The sequence below is a fragment of the Epinephelus lanceolatus genome, chromosome 18, assembly GCF_041903045.1.
Source record: "Epinephelus lanceolatus isolate andai-2023 chromosome 18, ASM4190304v1, whole genome shotgun sequence".
Lineage (NCBI taxonomy): Eukaryota > Metazoa > Chordata > Actinopteri > Perciformes > Serranidae > Epinephelus > Epinephelus lanceolatus.
Window position 1 is genome coordinate 17669424 of NC_135751.1, and position 20245 is coordinate 17689668.

At 43.3% G+C, this 20245-nt stretch overlaps 1 protein-coding gene across 1 annotated transcript in view; it reads left to right on the top strand.

The window, feature by feature from the left end:
• The window catches only part of plekhh3 (pleckstrin homology, MyTH4 and FERM domain containing H3), a 38931-nt gene extending 19665 nt beyond the window's left edge, over window positions 1-19266 (top strand). The window contains exons 4-13 of the mRNA XM_033645226.2: window positions 2976-3158; window positions 4447-4604; window positions 7952-8075; window positions 8682-8979; window positions 11975-12182; window positions 13046-13173; window positions 13784-13904; window positions 14348-14836; window positions 14984-15175; window positions 16730-19266. Of these exons, the coding sequence (XP_033501117.2) occupies window positions 2976-3158; window positions 4447-4604; window positions 7952-8075; window positions 8682-8979; window positions 11975-12182; window positions 13046-13173; window positions 13784-13904; window positions 14348-14836; window positions 14984-15175; window positions 16730-16900 (2072 nt within the window). The 3' untranslated portion in view covers window positions 16901-19266. The remainder of the gene's footprint in view (window positions 1-2975; window positions 3159-4446; window positions 4605-7951; window positions 8076-8681; window positions 8980-11974; window positions 12183-13045; window positions 13174-13783; window positions 13905-14347; window positions 14837-14983; window positions 15176-16729) is intronic.
• Window positions 19267-20245: the final 979 nt, after the last annotated feature.

Consider the following 20245-nt stretch of genomic DNA (forward strand, 5'->3'; position numbering starts at 1 on the left):
TTTTATTTGCAATGCTTACATTTCATTATAATGTCATTAGAACTTCACAGAACAAACATTCAGTACTCAGAGACTGACAGGAGGCTTGCAGTAAAGAGATGGAAATGCACAGAGAGAGATTGTTTGCACAATCTGTGTTTGAGGGGGCAGGGCATTGGGGGTCAGGGGTCACAAATGAAACAAATTAAGGGCGAGCCATGGCCCCCAGGGGGGACATTAGCAGGCCACAGAGATGGGATCCAGATGGGAGACCATGGGAGGGATATACAGGAGACTGTGTTGCTCTTTTCTCTGTCTGTCTCTCTCTTTTTTTGTCTTTCCTTATCGCTCTGTTTAAAGTCCCCAAAAAGAGCAGCATCTGTGGGACGTCCCATGTCTGTGACAGAGGCGTCAAGGTAGCAGGCATGCCCTTCTCTTCATGCCTCTCACCCAGTCAGCTTGTCTGCCTCCCCATTGCACATCCAGTCTGTCAGCTAGCTCAGCCTGACTTACCTCATGGTTTTTATTTATCCGTTTCACGTTGGGTTTTGATGCTGCGCCCCTCTGATGTGGTGTTAAGTACCTCCAGGGTTTCTGCTTTAGGCTATATTGGGTAGGTTTATGGTGGGTTCAAACCTTCCACTTATATCATATAGAAGCATTCTTAAACAGGAAACATAGCCTGAGAGGCTGAGCCTTTGCCCCCCTCCTCTCTCTTTATTTTTATTTTGGAGTAGCAGTAGAGGCTTTGCACTGCCTGGGAAAACCACTTTGAGGCAAGGACGACAACAGGGAGAGAAGAGAAACGGGGGAGATGAAAGTAAATGGGAAGTAAGTGAGAGCAGAGGGAAGAAAGAAGCAGGCAGAATGAGGGCTGTCTGACAGGTGGCACGCAGCTTTCTAACCACAGAGGAAGCTGTGATGCTGGCGTGGCGTCATTTGCCGTTTTCACAGGGTAGGAAGCTGAAGGTACATTGCCTAATTGTTCCTTTAAAGCCACTCACAAATATGCATGCACAAGCCATATGAACACACATTCACAGCCACCCCACCAGTGGCACACTGCCGTGTATGGCAGTGCCCTGCCCCCGCAGAGAGTCCCACCTACTGCCTGGTATCTGTCCAGGTGGCGTGGTGCAGTCCTCTGCCAGCCTCTCCATCAACCCTCTGGATGAACTGTGACCCTCCTATCAGGACTCTTCATTCCTCCTCCCTCTGTTTCTCTCCAGGCGGCATCTGGACAGAGCTCTGCCAAACTAGTTTATTTATCCACTCTGAGATTAAATATTTATTAGGAACAATTTGCACACATAGCTGAGGGGGGAGAAGGAGTTCACAGCCGTGGAACAGTGGATATGGGCTATTGCAGTCTTTCCAAACCCTCAGGACTTTGGGAACACAACAGTCTTGCATAGTAGAGCCAGGCCTGGCAAGACCAATGGGCATGCCTAGCTGAGCCGAGCTGGCTGAAGGCATGTCTGCTTTACTCTCTTTGTCTCTCGTTGTCACACTGTTCCTGTACATCTCTCTCTCTCTCTCTCCCTCTCTCTCTCCTTCCTTTCTCACTCTGTCAACCTCTAAAGTGGTAATTATGTTGGCTGCATGCAGGCTTTAATGCCTATGCCATTAGCTGGCTGTATTTTTATCCCCTAGTATTTACCCCAACAAGGCAGTCTCATATAGACTGGTACAAACTTTATGGACAATTACATGCCTTGGGGATTATTCTTAGTGAAGACATGGTGCAGCAGCACTGGTTTAGTAGCTCCATGACTAGCCCACCTACCGACCAGACCTTTCAAGGGAAATGCTTGTCCTGGCACGTAGCTAATGTGCACATACAGTAAGGCTTTCTCTGATAGCATAGTAAGTAGGTGTGCTGGAAAGTATGGGTTAAGTTAAATCAAAATGCATTTTCATAATTCATCTTGGTGATCTTCGTGCTAGCACAATTGCCCCAAGACTCCAAGCAGGTGAAAACAAATGCTATTAATTGCTATAAGTTTGGCTTTATTTTGTTAATTAAAGTAAGGATATGAAGTACATTTCTCAAAGTGAAGGTTCAGCGATATGGAGAAAAACAAATATCACCTATTTTTTTTTTTCTAAACATTATTTTTTGGGCTCTTTGGCCTTTATTTGATAGTACAGTGGTAGCGTGAAAGGGGGGATGACATGCAGGAAAGGGCTGCAGGTCGGAATCAAACCTGCAACCGCTGTGGCAAAGATGTCGCCTTTGTACATGGAGCACCTGCTCTACCAGCTGAACTACTCAGTGCCCCATATCACAGTCTTTTTGATGAAATACCTTTATATCAATATTGTGACGATACTGTAGGGTTGACAATAGGTGCTTTCACAAAGTGTTTACACAATGTTGTTTGATAAATGATCATTAGTCATGTGGATATTATATATATATATATATATTATAATATATATATTATGACTAAGTGGGTAAAGGGAAATAAAAGAACAGCTAGAGCAGTGTGGTAAGTTTGAAAAATTACATCACTTTATTGTAATGCAGCCTTTAATGCCAGGAAGACAACTTATAATATTACAATATCCAAAATCTAAGACGATATCTAGTCTCAGATCACGTTATCAATGTAATATATTGCTTGGCCCTATCTTGTTTTAATTGTTTTGTCTGTCAGAGATCAGTTAACAGTGAAAAATGTCCAAAGTCTAGATCCTCTTCAACTGTCTTGTTTTATCCAACTAACAGTCCAAAACCCAAAGAAATTTAGTTAACTATAAAACGGGCAAGAAAAGGCAGCAGGCTCTGACATTTAAGAACATGCAATCATGAAATGTTTAGCTTTTTTGGTTTAAATAGATGAGTTAAACCATAAATCTATTAAATAGATGTTGATTTTTTTTTTCAACTAATCAATTTATCCAAAAAAATCATTGCATTTCCACTAGTAAGAGACATTGCACTATTTTATTTTGAAGTTGATTTGTCATATGACGTGTGTCTTTATTTAAAGGGTGGCTGCTGCGGGAGGTGCGAGGCAACTGGATCAAGCAGCGTCGGTACTGGTTCGTGCTGAGCCAGGACTCCCTTGACTACTACACCGGACCAGAGAAAGGAGCCCGCAGACTAGGCACACTGGTCCTCACCAACCTCTGCTCTGTCATCTGGCCAGACAAGCAGACATACAAGGAAACGGGTGAGGGGCACACAGACAGGCTGATGCATAGCTGACTCACACTCATGTATACTTGCCTGTAATCTCTGTACACTCCAGTAAGACCTGTGTGAATTCCCCGTGCGGTGATGTGATCTTAGACATTTTTAGTATGTTGGTCAGAGTTTTTTGATATGTAAGTGATGTCTTGTGGTCCCCTTTCCCTTCCCATGAGTACTGTAATTCTGAGTAAGTTTGGGAAGCCCCAGCTGTGTTGGTCTGGAAACCTCACATTTGAGTTGTCAATGGGGGCATCTCCCTTCCCTTTCTGGAATGAAAGAAACAAAAGGCATCTAAGTCTTTGCTAGACGGGAAGAGACACAGGAATGACTTGTCTTTTTTCAAGTTTCTGTATTACTCAAACATGTCGCTTTCTGTCTACGTCTGTCTGCCTGTCTGTCTGTCTGTCAGTGGAGGGGATTATGTCCTGCTGACTTCACCAAACCACTTAAAATGTCCAAACCATTGTATAAACCCAAACCCAAACATAGTTTTTACTAACTCAGTATGCCAGGGGACTTTTCTGGACAGATGTGCACTTTCAATAGTGCCTTTGTCACAAGCTCTCCTGGCTGTTTCACTACTGAATAACTTTATGTTCCTCCTAAACCACAGAGAAAGTTGCATGAAATATTTACTTCCTCTGTGTATTTTCTGGTTGTCACCATGAAATATTAGTTCCCTTTAAGGGTTCCATCTTTGGCACCAGTGGCCCTTTACAGCAGAGTTAATGTAAGGTCACCAAACAGGTGCAAAGTAGGCAAAAGCAATACAACTGCGCCATAATCTCAGTTGTAAAACCTCTTAATTTTGGGTTTGTACTTCACCAAGAACCTAAACAAAGCAGGACATGGTGCCAAGTCACGTAGCAGGAAAGGCTGATAACAGACGTGGGGCTGCAGATCAGGCCAACCTGCCTGGGGTATGTCTAATACTTCCTCTGCACAAGGAGGAAGCACGCTTTTTTCACTTTTATTGCAGGCTGTCCAAGGGGAGACTCACTGAGGGGGTTTAACACTTCTGTCCTAACTCATCTATAGAATAACTGATGTTGTTTTGGTTTTGGCGTGGTCTGAGGTTCCTCACAGGCTGACCTTTGATCCTCAATGAAACTGAGAGAGGAAGTCGGGGGGGGGGGTCACGCTAGACATGCGGGGTGTCTCGTGCAGAGAACATTTCACTGTTCTCTTCCCTGTTTACTTAAAGCACACTTTCAGATAAGGTGCCTTCAAGTGTCAATTATATAAAATGTTTTATGGGTTTCTTTCAGGCCACTGGAGCATCACAGTATATGGGCGGAAGCACTGCTACAGGCTGTACACCAAGCACTTCAACGAGGCTGTCCACTGGGCATGTGCCATCCAGAAAATCATTGATACCAAAGCACCAGTGGAAACACCAACACAGCTCCTGATTCGAGACATTGAGGTGAGCCACGTGACACACACAAACATATACACACAGTTGCTGTTGCTCCCCCCACCGCACTGTTACCATGGAAACTACATGGCATCATCGGGCCAGGAGTCCAGTCCAAGTTTCCTCTGCTTGCCTTTCTCTTTTGAATGATCTCATCGTATTCCACCACACAGGGACAGGACATAATAACAGACCTGAGCCAGACAGGTCATTTCAAGATAAAGGTATTTACAGTTATTGAGTGTCCAGAACATGTGGATTTGAAAGGATGCTTTTTGCTTTACCTTCTCATGTGGAAGGAGAGTGAAGTGTATTTATGAAGGACAGCCATATTTTTAGGCCAGGGCTTGCTAGAGAACACAGCATGCTGGAATCTCATTGAGCAGACAGATGACTCGTCTTGCATCAGTCTGCGCCTGGGGTGAAGAGAGGGGCAGTTTTGGCAGAGGAGGGCTTGGTGTGAGGCAGCAGGGACCAGATAAGCAGTCCTTTGCCTGGCCTCCTGTCTCCGTAATCTCCCAACGAGAGTCTCTAATCTCAAAGAAAGTGGTTAATCTGCTTGCCTCCGTCTGCCTATGTCTGCTTAGCCAGGAGGGGCCAAGATTATATTTTGAAGGAACAGAGGGGGCCTGCTTTTAAAGTGCTCCTCATTCATTGTTTTGCTTCTCCTCCTAAAGTCTCTTCCTCTGTCTCTCTATCTCAGTGTGTTGCTTTCTCTCACCTTTACAAGCAGGCACACTTTCTCAAATAGGTGGGGTATTTTCCTTCTTCAATGTGAGATTAGGACTGCTGCTGCAAAAAAACCAAAGAGAGAATGAACAGAGGAGGCTTTGTGTGAACAGGACTGCTCGCTTATCTTTTAAGCATAGATTCATGTACTAGCCACAGACACAAGAGAGAGCAGGGATTGCAGTGTTAGCCTTGGACCTACAGCCAGAGGCCTTGTGTGAAAGAGAGAAAATAGAGAGAAGATCTGATGAACAGATTACATAGGCGAACTGCTCTTAAATCTTAAATCTGCCACATGTTACATTTAAAGGACAAACAGACCGTGAAATTATTACCTAGACTTTTGTAACTCAACTCACAGCACTACTCTGACCTACTATAGTGTAGCTGTGCAGTTTTCCTCTGCACTCAGGAATTACAAGCAACATTTCAGGTGTACTCAATGTTTGTTTTGCTTTCAAATAAAGATAGATAATCTATCTTAATTTCTGGCTTGTTGTATTGTCAGACTCCACTGGCCTTGTTATAACATTAGCAATGTTGCTGTTTCACTAGATCTTAGTAATGACTTTGATGAGCACATGTCAGTGTTAATGTATATGTGATAGAAATGATGGACAAAAATGAAAACAAGATCCAAGTTGTTATAAATGAGAACTATCCTTAAAAGAAAAGGTTCTGCAGTTAGGGAAATATGCTTCCTTTTCATTCCAGTTTGATTAGAAGGTCGATACCACTCACAGGTCTGTATGCTAAATATAAAGACGAATGGAAACAGCTAGTCTGGCTGTTTAAATGTAACAAAACTGGCCTACCAGCACCTCTTAAGCTCACCAATTAACATGTCATTTCTCGTTTGTTTTATCCGTACATAAACCAAAGTGTACGATAACTTGTCATTATATGGAAGCTTATGTGCACAGCTATTTCATGGCCAGGACCAGTTGCCAGGGACAAATAAAAAACCTGGTACACATCCTGTGTTACACAGAGTTTTGTGTGCCTGATGCACATTCTAAGCGGCTTGCATTTGGATGTCTCGTCACTTTTTTGCATAAGCTAGCAAGACCATAAACCATGAACATTGTTTTACAAAGATGTTCTTTTGCTCCTTGTACTGCTGGCACAGCTGTAACTGTGACTAGACTTCCCCGCAGATTTTCAAATGACTTTTTAGCCTGACTGCTGATATATTGTCAAGTTGACCATCATAACATGGTAACATGGTTTAACATCTATATTCTGATGTCAGTGTAGTTTCTGGCGTCATGCCCAAACATATATGGATATATATATATATATATCCAGACCAAATATACAAATTATAGGAAAACATGAATAGTATGTTCTGTAGGCCTTTATGCTTGACATGCATCAAATAAACTGATCTTATATTTTATGAGTGACTATTATTCAGTTTAGTGTGCTGTATTTTCCGTGCTTTAAAAATTAAGTCAGCCCATACTTTGCCACTCAGTTAACTTCTTATTTTCGTCAAACCACATAATTCAGGATTTTTTATGCATTCTTACTGAGGTGCACACAGGTTATCATATAAAGTATGAATGTGCACTCATTGGCTGAGACAATAACTGAGCTTGCTGGAACATGCATTTCTGTGTCCTGCAAACCCACACCCATTCAGGTAAAATACCAAGTTTTAGGTAGTCCCTAGTTGCCAGGCAACCAGTGTAAGATGGCAAATTGTCATTTTTTCATTTCAGTTTTTAATTAGTGAGCTTTACAGGTGCAAGTAGGCAGGTTTTGTTACCTTTGGATAGAGCCAGGGTAGCTGTTTTCCTGTTTTTAGTCTTTGTGCTAGTGTTAAGCTGCTTGCTGTAGCTTTATATCCGCCGTGCACAGTTGAGAGTGGTATCAATCCCTCATCTAGCTTTTGGCAAGGAAGAAAAAAAGGGGGTATTTTCCAAAATGCACTGCATTTGTTGGGGAAGACCAAAGGGAATAAGAAACCTAACCATTTATGTACAGTGTGTGCATTTCATCTGATGTTGTATGTTGTGCTGTATCCTGCTGCACGTGATTCACAGAGCAGCATCTCATTCCCACATTTCAAACAGACAAGCCTGTCACTAGTGTGCACCAAACACTTCAGAAGAATGTGTCAACTTTGCCCTAGTAAGGAGGGGGGGGGAGCGGGCTGGTCTTGTAGCCAGAGAGAAAGGGTGGCTGGTTTGAGGGGGCTGCAGAGGCAGGAGAGAGCCAGAGCAGTGGCAACGTTACTAATGAGCAACAGGTGCTGGAGGGCAGTAGCATGGAAGCCATCTGTACCGCTGGAAGGCATCTATCCACATAAGCAGCAAAAGACACAAACACACGCACACTAAACTCATTGACACCAGTGGATAAAATATAACGTGTCAGTCATGCTAGTGTGGTTTGCTGGGTCATCACTTGACCTTCCTGCTGCTTTGAAAGCTGCCAGAGCCGAATTGTGACCCTTGTCAAATCGACCTCAGTAACCCCTGACAGACAAACACACATACTCAATCACCCACTCACCAACTTGCTTCCAGGTTGGCTGTAGGCATATTGAAGGCATATGAAAGTTTGTTCTTTACTTTGTCTGTTGATGTTAGCATCAGTTTTTTTTCACTTGTGTGCTGTAGGAGAATAAGTTCAACCCTGAGGTAGTGGAGCACATCTACCAGCACAATCCCATCCTCAAGTACACCCAGGGCCCCCTGTATGCTCCTCTGCTGCCCTTTCCCTATGGCAGCCTGGAGCACACATGTAAGTAGTTAACATGTACACGTCATACATTATCGTAGCAACAAAGTTGCAAGTAAAAATATAATGATTATCATAATATTAATAATAATAATAATAATAATAATAATAATGAGAGATTTAGAATTCAACTAGATTACAAAACAGTTAGGCTCAGATCTCAGTGCTGATGGCTGAGTCTTTGTTGAAGCTGTTGTAATCTTGACTGTGTTAACAGTTATTTATGCTATTTACAGAAACTGACCACTCAACCCTGTATGTGTATGCAGTTAGCAAACCATTTCCTGTAACTACCGTTCGAGGGCTTTATTGCTAATTGGAAACCATTCTGATATCTGTTTGAATTGCTGAGGCAGCATTTAGCACAATGCAGTGCAGGATCTTACTTGGCCCGGTTGTGTCTTTAAAATAAGTGCAAACAGTGACACACCACAAGACAATTAGACAACAATATATGTAATAAGTAATTGTTTTATAGCTGAAACTTCTGATGTTTGCACAAAACAATGTTAGCATCATACAGATATCCTGAAGTAGCATAGAAAAAATGAAGAAAACAAAAATAACATCAAAGTATAACACAATGTTACACCACTCCTCTCTCTTCAGACCACAGCGGAAAAGGCTATGGCTCGGTGCGCGAGGAGGCTGTGAAGCTCTTCAACTGCCTGCAGCAGCTGGAATCAGCACGGGAGCCGGTGCCCATCATCCAGGGTGTGCTGCAGACCTGCCTGGACCTGCGGCCTCTTCGCGATGAGGTCTACTGCCAGCTGGTGAAGCAGACCAGCTACACGCCTGCCCCATACACAGCCGCACACCTCCGCTACTGGCAGCTTCTGACCTGCATGAGCTGCACCTTCCTACCTGGGCCCACCATGCTCAAGTACCTGCGATTCCACCTCAAAAGGTAAGATGCATACAAAGGATACTGATGTTTGGCAGAGGTGATATAGTTGACGTCAGTGTTTTTAAGTATTAAATTCAAATACTGGCCTCAAGTGAAACATGTACTGAGAAGTGAGGTGTTGTATACAAAACTAATCCCTCTCACTCTTCACTTGAACTGTGTGGTGGTGTATTTTTCTTCAGAGACTGTACCCTCCCCTCCCTTTCTTCTTATTTTGCTGTGTTAAGAACATTCCTAGGTACAGTATACAGGTGAGTCTAGACTTTATAAAAACGTAGCCACCAGGCGGCAGACTGTAAGCAGCACCCGTCCAAGAGAATGCTATGAGTAAGTATAGTAAGGCGCAATGCCTAGCAGACAAAGCTTGTTCCAAACAAGAGTGAATCTGAGGTTGACTTTCACTGTCTGTTTCCAAACAGCAGTGAACAATTCCTGCAGAGTGTACCTTTAAGTTGCAGAATGTAGCTTAAATAGATTGTTTTGTTTACATAGATAAACTACAATATAGTCTGGAAAATAAGAAATGGCTTATGCCACGTTGAGGTTAGATTTATTCATGTTAAGTTTACAATAAATAAATCCTGAAGAAAACTGTTAACATAATTTCCTACTTGTAATTACAAATGGAAAATGTTCTTGTTTTTGCTGGCTCTGATTTCTCCCAGTGGGAAACATGACTTGTGGAAGACAGGAGAAAAACTGCAGCTAATCCTTTTGTTGACAGTTTTAAGTAATGGAAACCACAATTATAACAGTGTTATTTTATATTGATGAAAATTACTTTTTTTTCTTAACATTTTTGTAAATGAACATATAAGCCCACCGCCCTAAACTCCACAACTGTCAGCTGGTTGTCAACATAAATACGCACCATTATGTAAATGGTAAATGCACTTGCACTTGTATAGCGCCTTTCTAGTCTTCTGACCACTCACAGCGCTTTAACAAAACTTGTCACATTCACCCATGCACACACACATTCATACACTAGTGGCCAAGGCTACCGTACAAGGTGCCACCTGCTACTCAGTCTTTAAACAATCACATGCACTCAAATGGGAGCAGTTTGGGGTTTGGTATATTGCCCAAGGATTCGTCTACATGCAGACTTGAAGAGCCAGAAATCAAACCACCCATCTTCTGATTGGTGGATGACCCACTCTATCTCCTGAGACACAGGCACTGTAGAGGATGTTATATATTTAGAAAAAGACAAAACTCAACAAACAAACTATCGTAAAATGAGAACTACAAAATAAATGCATATTTTTATCCATTCATTGATTAAAATTCTAAACATGAAGCATGCCACTCCCCACAGAGTATGGCCTGTGTCAGGTGCCCTACAAAAATGTGTCCTAATATATCCATGAAAATGATTTTACACAAAAGTGGTAAGTGATCTGAGTGAAATGTGAAAACAAGTTGTAGCAACAAGATTCAGTCCCATTCCCATAAGAATAGTACATCAGACTAGAAATCAGTATTTGGTTATTATGAGTGAGAACAGGTTGAATGCTTGCAGGTGAAGGTGAACCAGTAGTCTGTAGTAGCAGGGAAAACATGGGGCCCAGACAGCGGACAAAAAGCAGGCGCCAGCACCGCAAACCACCAGTTTAGATATAGTAGCGTGATATGCCTTCACATTGTTAGCATGTTCTCCCAGACAGATCCAGTGTTTTAGGGCTGGATTTACAGGTCTGAATTAGCCCCTCTGTCAAGCATGCTAATCTAAGTTATTAGCAGTGCTAAGCTCCTGCTACAGATTTTCTGTCTAACGCCATTCCATCAAACCACTACAGTTTTCTATCTATACGTTTGTACTGGGAATCACCCTCTAGCTAATGGAGTAGTTGCATGCAATGGCGATTCATAATAAAGCTGTGGAACTTGCTGCCCGTGTGTTTTGATACGCATTGCCATCGCTCTCACGCACTCTCTCACTCTGTGGATGTGTGCTGAGGCTGCAGCTGGGCAGAGCTAAGACTGGAGCTGGGAAGTGGGCCCAGAAACCCTCCTCCACTCCCCCAGTGCCCTGAGAAAACCCCCAGGGAATGTCTGCTGTCAGAGAGAGCAGGCCAGAGGAAAGAAAGCAGAGGAGGAGGAGGGGGCAAGAAAGGAGGAAAGAGCAGAGAGGGGTGAAGACAGAAGAGTATAGGAAGGATCACATAGACTCAGTGGAACATTCCTAATTATGTTTCAGCGGGACAAATCCCACCCTGTGGCCATATAGTTATGAGAGAGCGAGGCATTGGAGGGAACGAGAGGGCCTCTCTCTGTCTGGCAGAATGTTTGAGGCCCTGTTGCTCCCCCTCTCTCTCTGTCCTCTGTTTTGTGTATTTTGGGATGAACATTGAAGTATAATTGTTTCCTTCCTATTTTTTCTCTTTGTTTACACAGTGCTGAGCTCATGACTCCATCAGGTTGTTTTTCACACATTTCAAACTCCCCAAAGTGTGTAAGACTTCAGGCTCCAGTTGAAGTGTGTGTCTACTGCTTTTGTGTCCCCTCATTTAAACAACAGCACACACATATACACACCTACCACTCCTGGACACTCCACAGGGAGGAAGTGGCAGGTCACTCTGGTTCACAGGAGCGGAAACACCTTTTCCTGTTTCGTCCGCTACCCAAAGTCGAACATGTTTTCTTTGCCATTTTCCTTTTCTTTGAAGGATTGAGGGATGTTGAGCCTTTTAAGTCCCTAAGAGCTAAAGTGAGAACATTTGTCATTCCTCGCCTCATTGACTTTTGAGCACTGCCAACCCAAAGAAAATAAAGAACTCTGTTGAATCAAAAGGATGACGCAAAGTCCATAATCATAGCATAACACGTTACAGACTTTGAATTGCTGTTGACATCACGAGCATTAACAAGTTCTCCCTTTTAAGTGTCGAATATTTTCATTTTGCTGGCAAATATCTAGAAATTCTAAATGCGCTTACACACGCACGTGGTACGTTTCCACCCGTCTCACTCTCACTCCTTCTTGCAGGATCCAGAGCCAAAGTCCTGAGTCCGAGATGGATAACTATGCATCATTCATCAGCGAGGCTCTGGAGAAGACCAAGTGTCGAGAGTGTGTGCCATCCTGGGATGAAATCCAGATGCTGATGAGCCGACAGGAGATGCTGTGCACTGTGCACTACCCTGGGCCCCTATCCTGCCAGCTGTACATCAGCTCACACACTACCGCCAATGAGGTATGGGCGCATTTATCTGTATTATACTTCATAGCACAACTTTTCTCAATCTTTCAGCATCTGATTTGTTCAAAACATCCTAGCCTAATCTGAAGTATAATGACATTAATAAACAACCTTAACCACAGTAACTGCATCTCTACCTCTTCTGTTTTCACTCTTAAAGGGACAGTTCACCCTGAAATCCAGAATACATATTTTTCCTCTTACCTATAGTGCTTTTTATAAATCTATTTTTTTGTTTTTTGGTGTGAGTTGCTGAGTGTTGGGGATATTGGCTGTAGAGATGTCTGCCTTCTCCCAAAAATAGTAGAATTAGAAGGCACTCAGCTTGTGATGCTCAAAGAAACAGACAGACACAGAAAATCATGAACATTGGCGATAAGTTAGTGTGAGTGTGGGACTGTCATGCACAAATAGGCAATAATAATGTAATGTTGTACTGCCAGCTCAGCTTGCACCACTGAGCTAGCTTAAGTAACAGCTCAGCCGAGGAGGACACGATTAATGTTTACGTCTCACGGTGTCAGGAGCACAACCCTCTTGTCCATCAGTAGACGCATGAATTCTAGGGCGAGACATTGTCGGTGAGGTTTTCAAATGTATTTTATTTTTTCACGATTTGAGGTCTACAAGCTGAGTGCCACCTTATTCCATTATGTTCAAGTTAAGGCAAGCATGTCTATGGCTGACATCTCCAACATGCAGCAACTCACACCAAAACAATATAGATGAATAGATAGCACTAAGGTTAAATGAAAAATATGTATTTTTTTTTTATTTTGGGGCAAACGGTTCCTTCAGTGTTTAACCATTTATGTGTCCATCTGTTTTTCAACCCACTTTCCTTTGCTCGTCGTCAGGTGGTTCGAAGGATGCAGGAGAAGCTCGGCCTGCAAGACAGCAAAAACACATTTGCACTGTACGAGCAGAATGCACTGTGGGAGCAGCCGATCGCAGGCAACACTCTGATTGCAGACATCCTGACGAGGTTCGAAAAGTAAATCCCTGTCTTCACCCTGTAAAATGAAACAGACATACGGCGAGGAAGTCAGACACAATAAAACCAAGCAGACAGACAACACTATCAAAACACCTTGGCTAAGTCTGGCAGGAATCTGAGCTATTTGTCACTCATTAGATGAATGCCAGCAGAGCAGTGGATTGTATATTTATCCTCACTAGCCCAGCTCCCATGCTGAACATTATCCAGTATCCTTGATAACTGGTGACCTTGTCTGGTTTTGTTGGTCAAACATGACACCCTGCTGGGAAACTAGACTGGTGTCACTATTTCTGTCAGCAAAGCCAGCCAGTTGCTGGATAGCCAAGGTGAAGCTGATGTCATTTGGTTGTACAAGGCAAAGTCTCAAATGAAACAATAAAGCTGGAATAAAGGGGGCCTGTGTTTCATTAACAAGTGTAGACATCTGTGTCCTCACACTGCTCAGTGAGTAAACATGAAACTCAGCAAGCCACCAAGTTACTTAACAATAATATTACACATTGAAGAAGCAATACCTTGTAACATATTAACATTTAGGCTTGTATTTTAGTATATTCGTTCCTTTTCTAAACCTCTCTGTTCCTCTTCTGTGCAGCCTTTCCACCAAAGAGGCAGAGTCTAAATCCCAATGGAAACTGTGTTTCAAACTCTACTGCCTGTTGGATGCTGACAGCATATCAGTGGACAGCATTGAATATCTCTTTCTCTTTGAGCAGGTAATGGAGCAGAACTCAACTCCTCAAAGGGCAGAGTCCTCCTTTGAGAGCGTCTTTGTTATGAGTGACTGTTTCAGTGCTGATAATGAGATATAATTTATTGTCCTGCAGCGATTCATTCCTCGTATTTCATTGGATTATTATGTTTTTACTTAACAATCATTAATGTCTTATATGAGCTGTGATTGCAGTAAAGCACAGCACATAAAAAGCATGACTAAGAGCACTGGCTATAGTGCAGAGGGGGCAAAAGGCAGCCAGCACTGGCTTCATTAGAACATTTTTCCCGAGGACTCCCATAAAAGAGTTATGGGACAAAATAAAACAGGGTGGGGTAGAAAGGATTGATGGCAGGACTGAGGCTATTACTGACAAATTGTACCTTCTTTTCCTCCTGTTCCTGTCTCTCCCTGTTTGTCCTGGCTTCGGGCTTCGTGCTGCAGTGCCATGAGATGGTGGTACGTGGCCAGTTGCCAGCCTGTGAAGAGGACCTGCAGGCCTTAGCTTCCCTGAGGCTTCAGTGTCTGATGGGTGACTTCAGCACACATGCCCCCTGCCCACCTCTGGACGAGCTTTTCCCAGGTCATGTGCTAGAAGCACGAGTCCTTATGTCCCTTTCTGCACCCCAAGCCCTGCCTCCTTGTCAGGTGGCAGCTCAGGGCTGCCCCACCACGCAACGCTTCCCCACGGGCCTCCTGGCAGGGACACTGTGGAGCCACACAGCTACAGCAGCGCACAAGCAAAAAGTAGAGCAGGACATGCGCCTGCGGAGTCGGCTGAAGGAGGAGGCAGCGGCTGTCATGGGATCCATTTTGGAGCGTTGGAAAGGTCTGGCCGGCTACAGCCGCGGGGACAGTATGGCTGCCTACCTCACAATTGCACGCCAGTGGTCGGGCTTTGGATGCACTCTTTATGAAGTGGACTTTTATATTGTGAGTATTGTGATGTCACACTTTAGTTTTATTGTTGGACTGAGAGATTTTGCTCCCTCTGTGCTTAAGAGTCACTAGGACTCTTGAGGTAAATTAAAGAATAACTGTAAGCTGTTTTGACATCTGCTTACCTCTTCCTCCCTCCAGAGTTCAACAGGGAGTTTTTCCCAGAAGTTGTGGCTGGGCGTAGCTGCTACCTCCGTGTCTCTGTATCGGCAGGGAGAGGCAGAGGCCCTGGAGTCCTTCCCTTATGGCCAGATCTGTTCTTACGGCGTATCTGATAGCAACACTTTCAAGATCACAGCTGGGGATCGGGATCTGCTGTTTGAAACCACCAAGGTATAGTGGGTCACACCACAGAATAGTACAGTATATACAGGCTAAGGGTTAACACAGGGATACTCAACTTGCTTTGCCCGGGGGCCACTTTTGCAAAATGAGAGGAGTCTGGGGGCCAGTTTCTAGGAATCAAGGACATACAGGGCTTAGCCCAGATTTCTGTCAAGGGGTCTGGGGATTTTCCCCTGGCACTTTTTGATAAACAAGCTCTAGTTTGATGCTTTTTATGCACTCTGACACCTTATTTATATTAAAAGTAAAAAAAAAAAACATTAAAAAAAAAAACAAACAAACAGTGAGAATCCATTTATTTTAATTGTGAATTAGAAAATGATCGGCAGGCCACGTGGCACCTTATCGTGGGCCATATCTGTAAGTGAAGCATTACTGAGTTAGAGGAAGTAAAATCTCTTATTACTGGATTCAGGATTCAGTTTGTGTACAGTGCAGGGCCAAGTGGCCTTATCACCATGCAGTGTTCTGCAGAGTAAGTGAAAGAAGCATGCTGTCTGCTCATGATACCCCCCCCCCCCCCCCCCCCCCTTCCAGCTCTCTGACCCACTTTAAAAACACTCATTAATTTGGTCTAAATAGAGAGCACACAACCTGCCCCTGCTCTCCAACCGATGCTAACCACCAAAAGTCTAACTTCCTGGCATTAAATGGCAACTGGGGGGCGAGTTTTATTGCCGTGGTTAGATTAAAATATTAGGCAACATTTCTCAGAAACATGGATGTTCTTCCAAACAGACATTTTTTGTTTTCAGTGGGGAACAAATCTTGCCTTTCACGGGGCAGATTTGCTTGCATCTTCCCACACGGAACAAAAAATCCCTCTGTGATCTCTCATGGGGCACAAAAGTGGCTTTTATTTATTTATTGGACACACAGGCGAATTGAAGCAGAGCCCAGTAAGGCTCCTACTTTTATGAACTTAAGGCCTTATATTGCAGTTACATGAATGTGCAGGGTTTTGAGGTCCTGGGCAGGAAAAAAAAGAGAGAGAACGGATTTGCAGGGGGTGATTATGGTTAGGCCTGGAGTTAATGGTGAGGGCGAGATTAGCTGCTCATTTAAGGGTTACAGTTAAAGTTGAAGAGTAGGTATAAGTTGAGACTGTTTTAGACCGTGTTCTCACACACAATGTTTAGGCAAGCATTAGCAGGACTAAAGTAAGGGTAATGGTCATGGTGGCTTATGGTGGTTTGGTGGTCATGTCCACCAAGGTCAGGGTAACGGAGAGACAGATGAACTTGTGCGCAGTGCCCTTACTTGTTTCTGCAACAGCTGCTGAACAAAATATGTCAAAGTGATGAAATATCCACACACTTGTAAGGTCTCTTTTTTCTGATCAAGGGGTGTGTGTGTCAAACAACATCATCCTCTGCTTCTGGGGGATCCAGTTTTTCTAACAGCTGGATGACATCATCCGTCTCCACCCTCCTGTGACAGTGCCAGACAGACACTGAGACTGCCACCAATCTGACCTCTCTCTCTCTCTCTCTCTCTCTCTCTCTCTCTCTCTCTCTCTCTCTCTCTCTCTCTCTGTCACAGCTGACTGAGATCATGCAGCTGATGAATGCGTATTTCAGTGCCATCCGTCGCCAGCGAGGGAAAGGGGAAGATGCGGACATCACTATAACAGACAGCACAGAGGTGGGGTTCTGTCACCTGGCCTCAACACACACGCCCACCCTCCTGGAGCTGCCCTCGCACCCAGTTTGAGAAGGACCCATACCTGGACAACCCCCAACCCCCCACCATCCTCCTCCACGTGTCCCCTATGAGGCCCAGCCCCAGTCCTCAGGACACCACGCCTCTTCCACTGGGAACAGCACGGCAGCCAAAACAAAGAGAGGGCTGTTTTCGCTCCCCATCCGTGAAAATAAACCCTCGCTGAGCTTTCCAGCTGAAGGAGCTGGGCGATGGAGGAGGGAGGGAGAGGGGAGGGGATGAGAAGGCAAGGGGGTTCTGTTTTGCAAGTGAGGCCAGAAACCCACAGAAACCAATGCGGTTGCTGATGAGCTGTCACACACCCTCCACCCCATCCTGTCACGCAACCACCTCTGTTACTCTACATGGCAACAGCCCTCACCCCCCAGCCCACCTTACCCCACCCCCCTCGACAATGTGAGACGTTGGCATGAGCCTTGCTACATCAGGGAGAGATAACATCACAACAGTTAGGACTTATGGCAACAATAAGCTGTGGTACTCCCCTCATGAAGGTATGGCTTAGAGTGCAAACACTACTCTGTCTCTTTTCTCTCTCCGTCTCTCTCGGAGTGTGCCATATTTGTATTGCCTTTCCTAGAAGGCAGTCGTCCCTCATGCACTGCTGGATTAGTGTTGAGAACATTCAGTGACACACACACACACACACTCCCGTCTTTGGCTCTCTCTCTTTCACGCACACATACACACTCACTTTACCCTCTCACGTGCCCTTATGCTGACATGTTCATCAGAGACGGTCGGTTTTCATAAGGTCCCGGTCGGGTTTGCATTACCTGGAACTGTTGATGCAGTGAGCCATGTGAACTTGGAACTGGAAACAGATGTTGAACTCTGTAGTTAAGTCACTTTGGCTGCCATTGCCGTATAGACTCTTACCTATGGGATTATCAGTGTGTGTGTGTGTGTGTGTGTGTGTGTGTGTGTGTGTGTGTGCACGTATGTGTGTGTGTCTGTCTGTGTGTCTGTTTGATCAAGAAATACATTTCCTGGATTACACATTCAGGATCTGAGTTAACTGTGTCTCACAGAAACCAAAGGATTTTGGAGCTGTGTCTACGTTGTCTCCACCAAATGCTCTCATGTGTCCTTTGTTGTGCTGCTTGTCTTGGCTGTAATCCTTGACACGAAACTTGGTTAACACTTGACTGATTTGATAATTTTGCTTATGTCAGTTACTATCCTAATGCAGCTCTACTCTGCTGAAAATAACTGGTGCTTCTCTGTTTATTATTGTTATTTTCACAATGTATATATGATGGAAGAATGAAAATTAGAGTACACGTAAAACCGTAGTCAGAGATCTGGATCTGAAGTGACGCCATATTTACCATGCAGTTCCCCGTCTTTCCCCTACAGCATTATATTGCTGCTGTGCCAGAAAACGAAAAATGCATAAGAATCATGTTATAACGTAAAGGTTTATCATCATAACAAGCTATTTTCACATTATTATGACGATTACAACAGACTCTTTATTCCTCCTGCACACTCCAATGCATATTAAAATCCCTCTCAGTGTACACACACTTATCACAATATCATGCAGAATGTCACCATGTCTCAACCCAACAAATCAAGTCATGCAAATGAGCTGTATCTCTCAATTTATCCATCTCCGCAAACTGTTTTCTCATTCAAACGTGAGTTTCATGTTATAACAATATGTTATCACATTATAACATAAAATTTTAAATGTTTTTACAGTATAAGTGATCACATTATGATGTGAATAAACAGTATACTGTTTATCTTTAAATTTTGTTATAACCAAGCCCCCAGAAACCACACAGGCTTTGAAACCAGTTTTCCTAGTGGCCAAACCCTGGAACTACAATTTCCTGGTCCGTCACGTGATGTCATTGGGCCTTTACACTTTTTCCCACGAACCAACATTAGGGAAGGGACGTCTGTAAATCAGTGGATACATTTTTTTGAGCATCACAACACCTGCAAAGTGACTTCATTATTGGGATTACCTGTTCTATCTGACAACATTTCCTAAGTCTAGAAGAGCCACACGATTAAATCATTTTATCCCCATTCAAGTTAGCGGAGGGCTAAACTGGAAGTTAGCCACTCAGCTGACAGAAGTCTCTAGTGTGCTTGCTCTATTGGCCCAACAAACAGAAAATCTAGTTAATATTATACCCGGGAAGTCAAACCTTTTTGGCTTCATGCATCACTAAGCAACTTTTATAGGAATGAACAGGGCTCCGCCTCCAAGGCTGTATCCAGTTCTCTTTATACATCCACAGTTGTAACATGATAAGTTTGTATGTCATAATAATGTGAAAATATCTTATAATATGAAAATACTGTTATAACATTAAAAAACATATTATTATAATGATCAACTTTTGACGTTATAAGGTGATACTCATCTTTTTCTGTTTCTGGTGTGGCAGCAATATGCATCTGTAGTTCCCTGCTATTTAAACAGAAATCTTTTTAATCAGGCCATGGATGCTTTTGTAGTTATTTATGCAAACTTTGCTTTTTTTTGTTTTGTTTTGTTACTGTTCTTTATGTCTTAAATGCAGACCCAGATGTGTTTTGATATAAGGTTAACCAAAAGCCATAAAAGCTTTTGGTTCAGCTCCTTAAAGCAGTTCAGATGTGTAAATCCTGTGTAGCCCCGTCTTTGTGTTCACTGAGTATTCTTGTGAAGCCAAAGTTTTGCCAAGTCATGGGTTTGACCAATGGACCAAAGATGTTTTTTTAAATAAGCTTTTATAACAAGAAATTATCCCAAAGCAGACAGATCCCCCAATTTTTATTTGACTGTTTTCACATTTACTCGTTTTTCATTAAACTTGAATGTCAGACAAGTATGAAGACATCCTGTTGTTTATACACTTTATTTTAATGTAGTAGATGAGACTTTAGATAGGCTTTGTAAATATAATTTTAGAGTACTGTCTTCTTCACAACTCCATGTGATAACCAGCCTCAAGACTTAAATCTCACCATGAAAGGCCTTGACGAGTCATTGCAGTCAGCCCCGTCTCCTGCTCAGAAGCAGGTCTTTGCTTTTTCTACTGCAGCTGCAGGCAGCTCCGAGCTACAAGTATGAAAAGAAAATAAATCACACTGCGGATGTTGTTGCTTTGTATTAAGCTTGTTTGTACGCTGCATGGTACCTTTTTATGTAATGTGTGTATAGTTAATTGCACTATTGTTTGTTTTTAACTAACTTGGAAGTGCAATAAAAACTATAAATACTGTATGTAATTAATAAAAAACAGCACCATTTTACCATAACGTCTTTGGTAATGTTTAGCCATTCAGTCATTTCCTTTGTTTCGTTTTCAGAAAATGTGCTTTCTTGTGCCT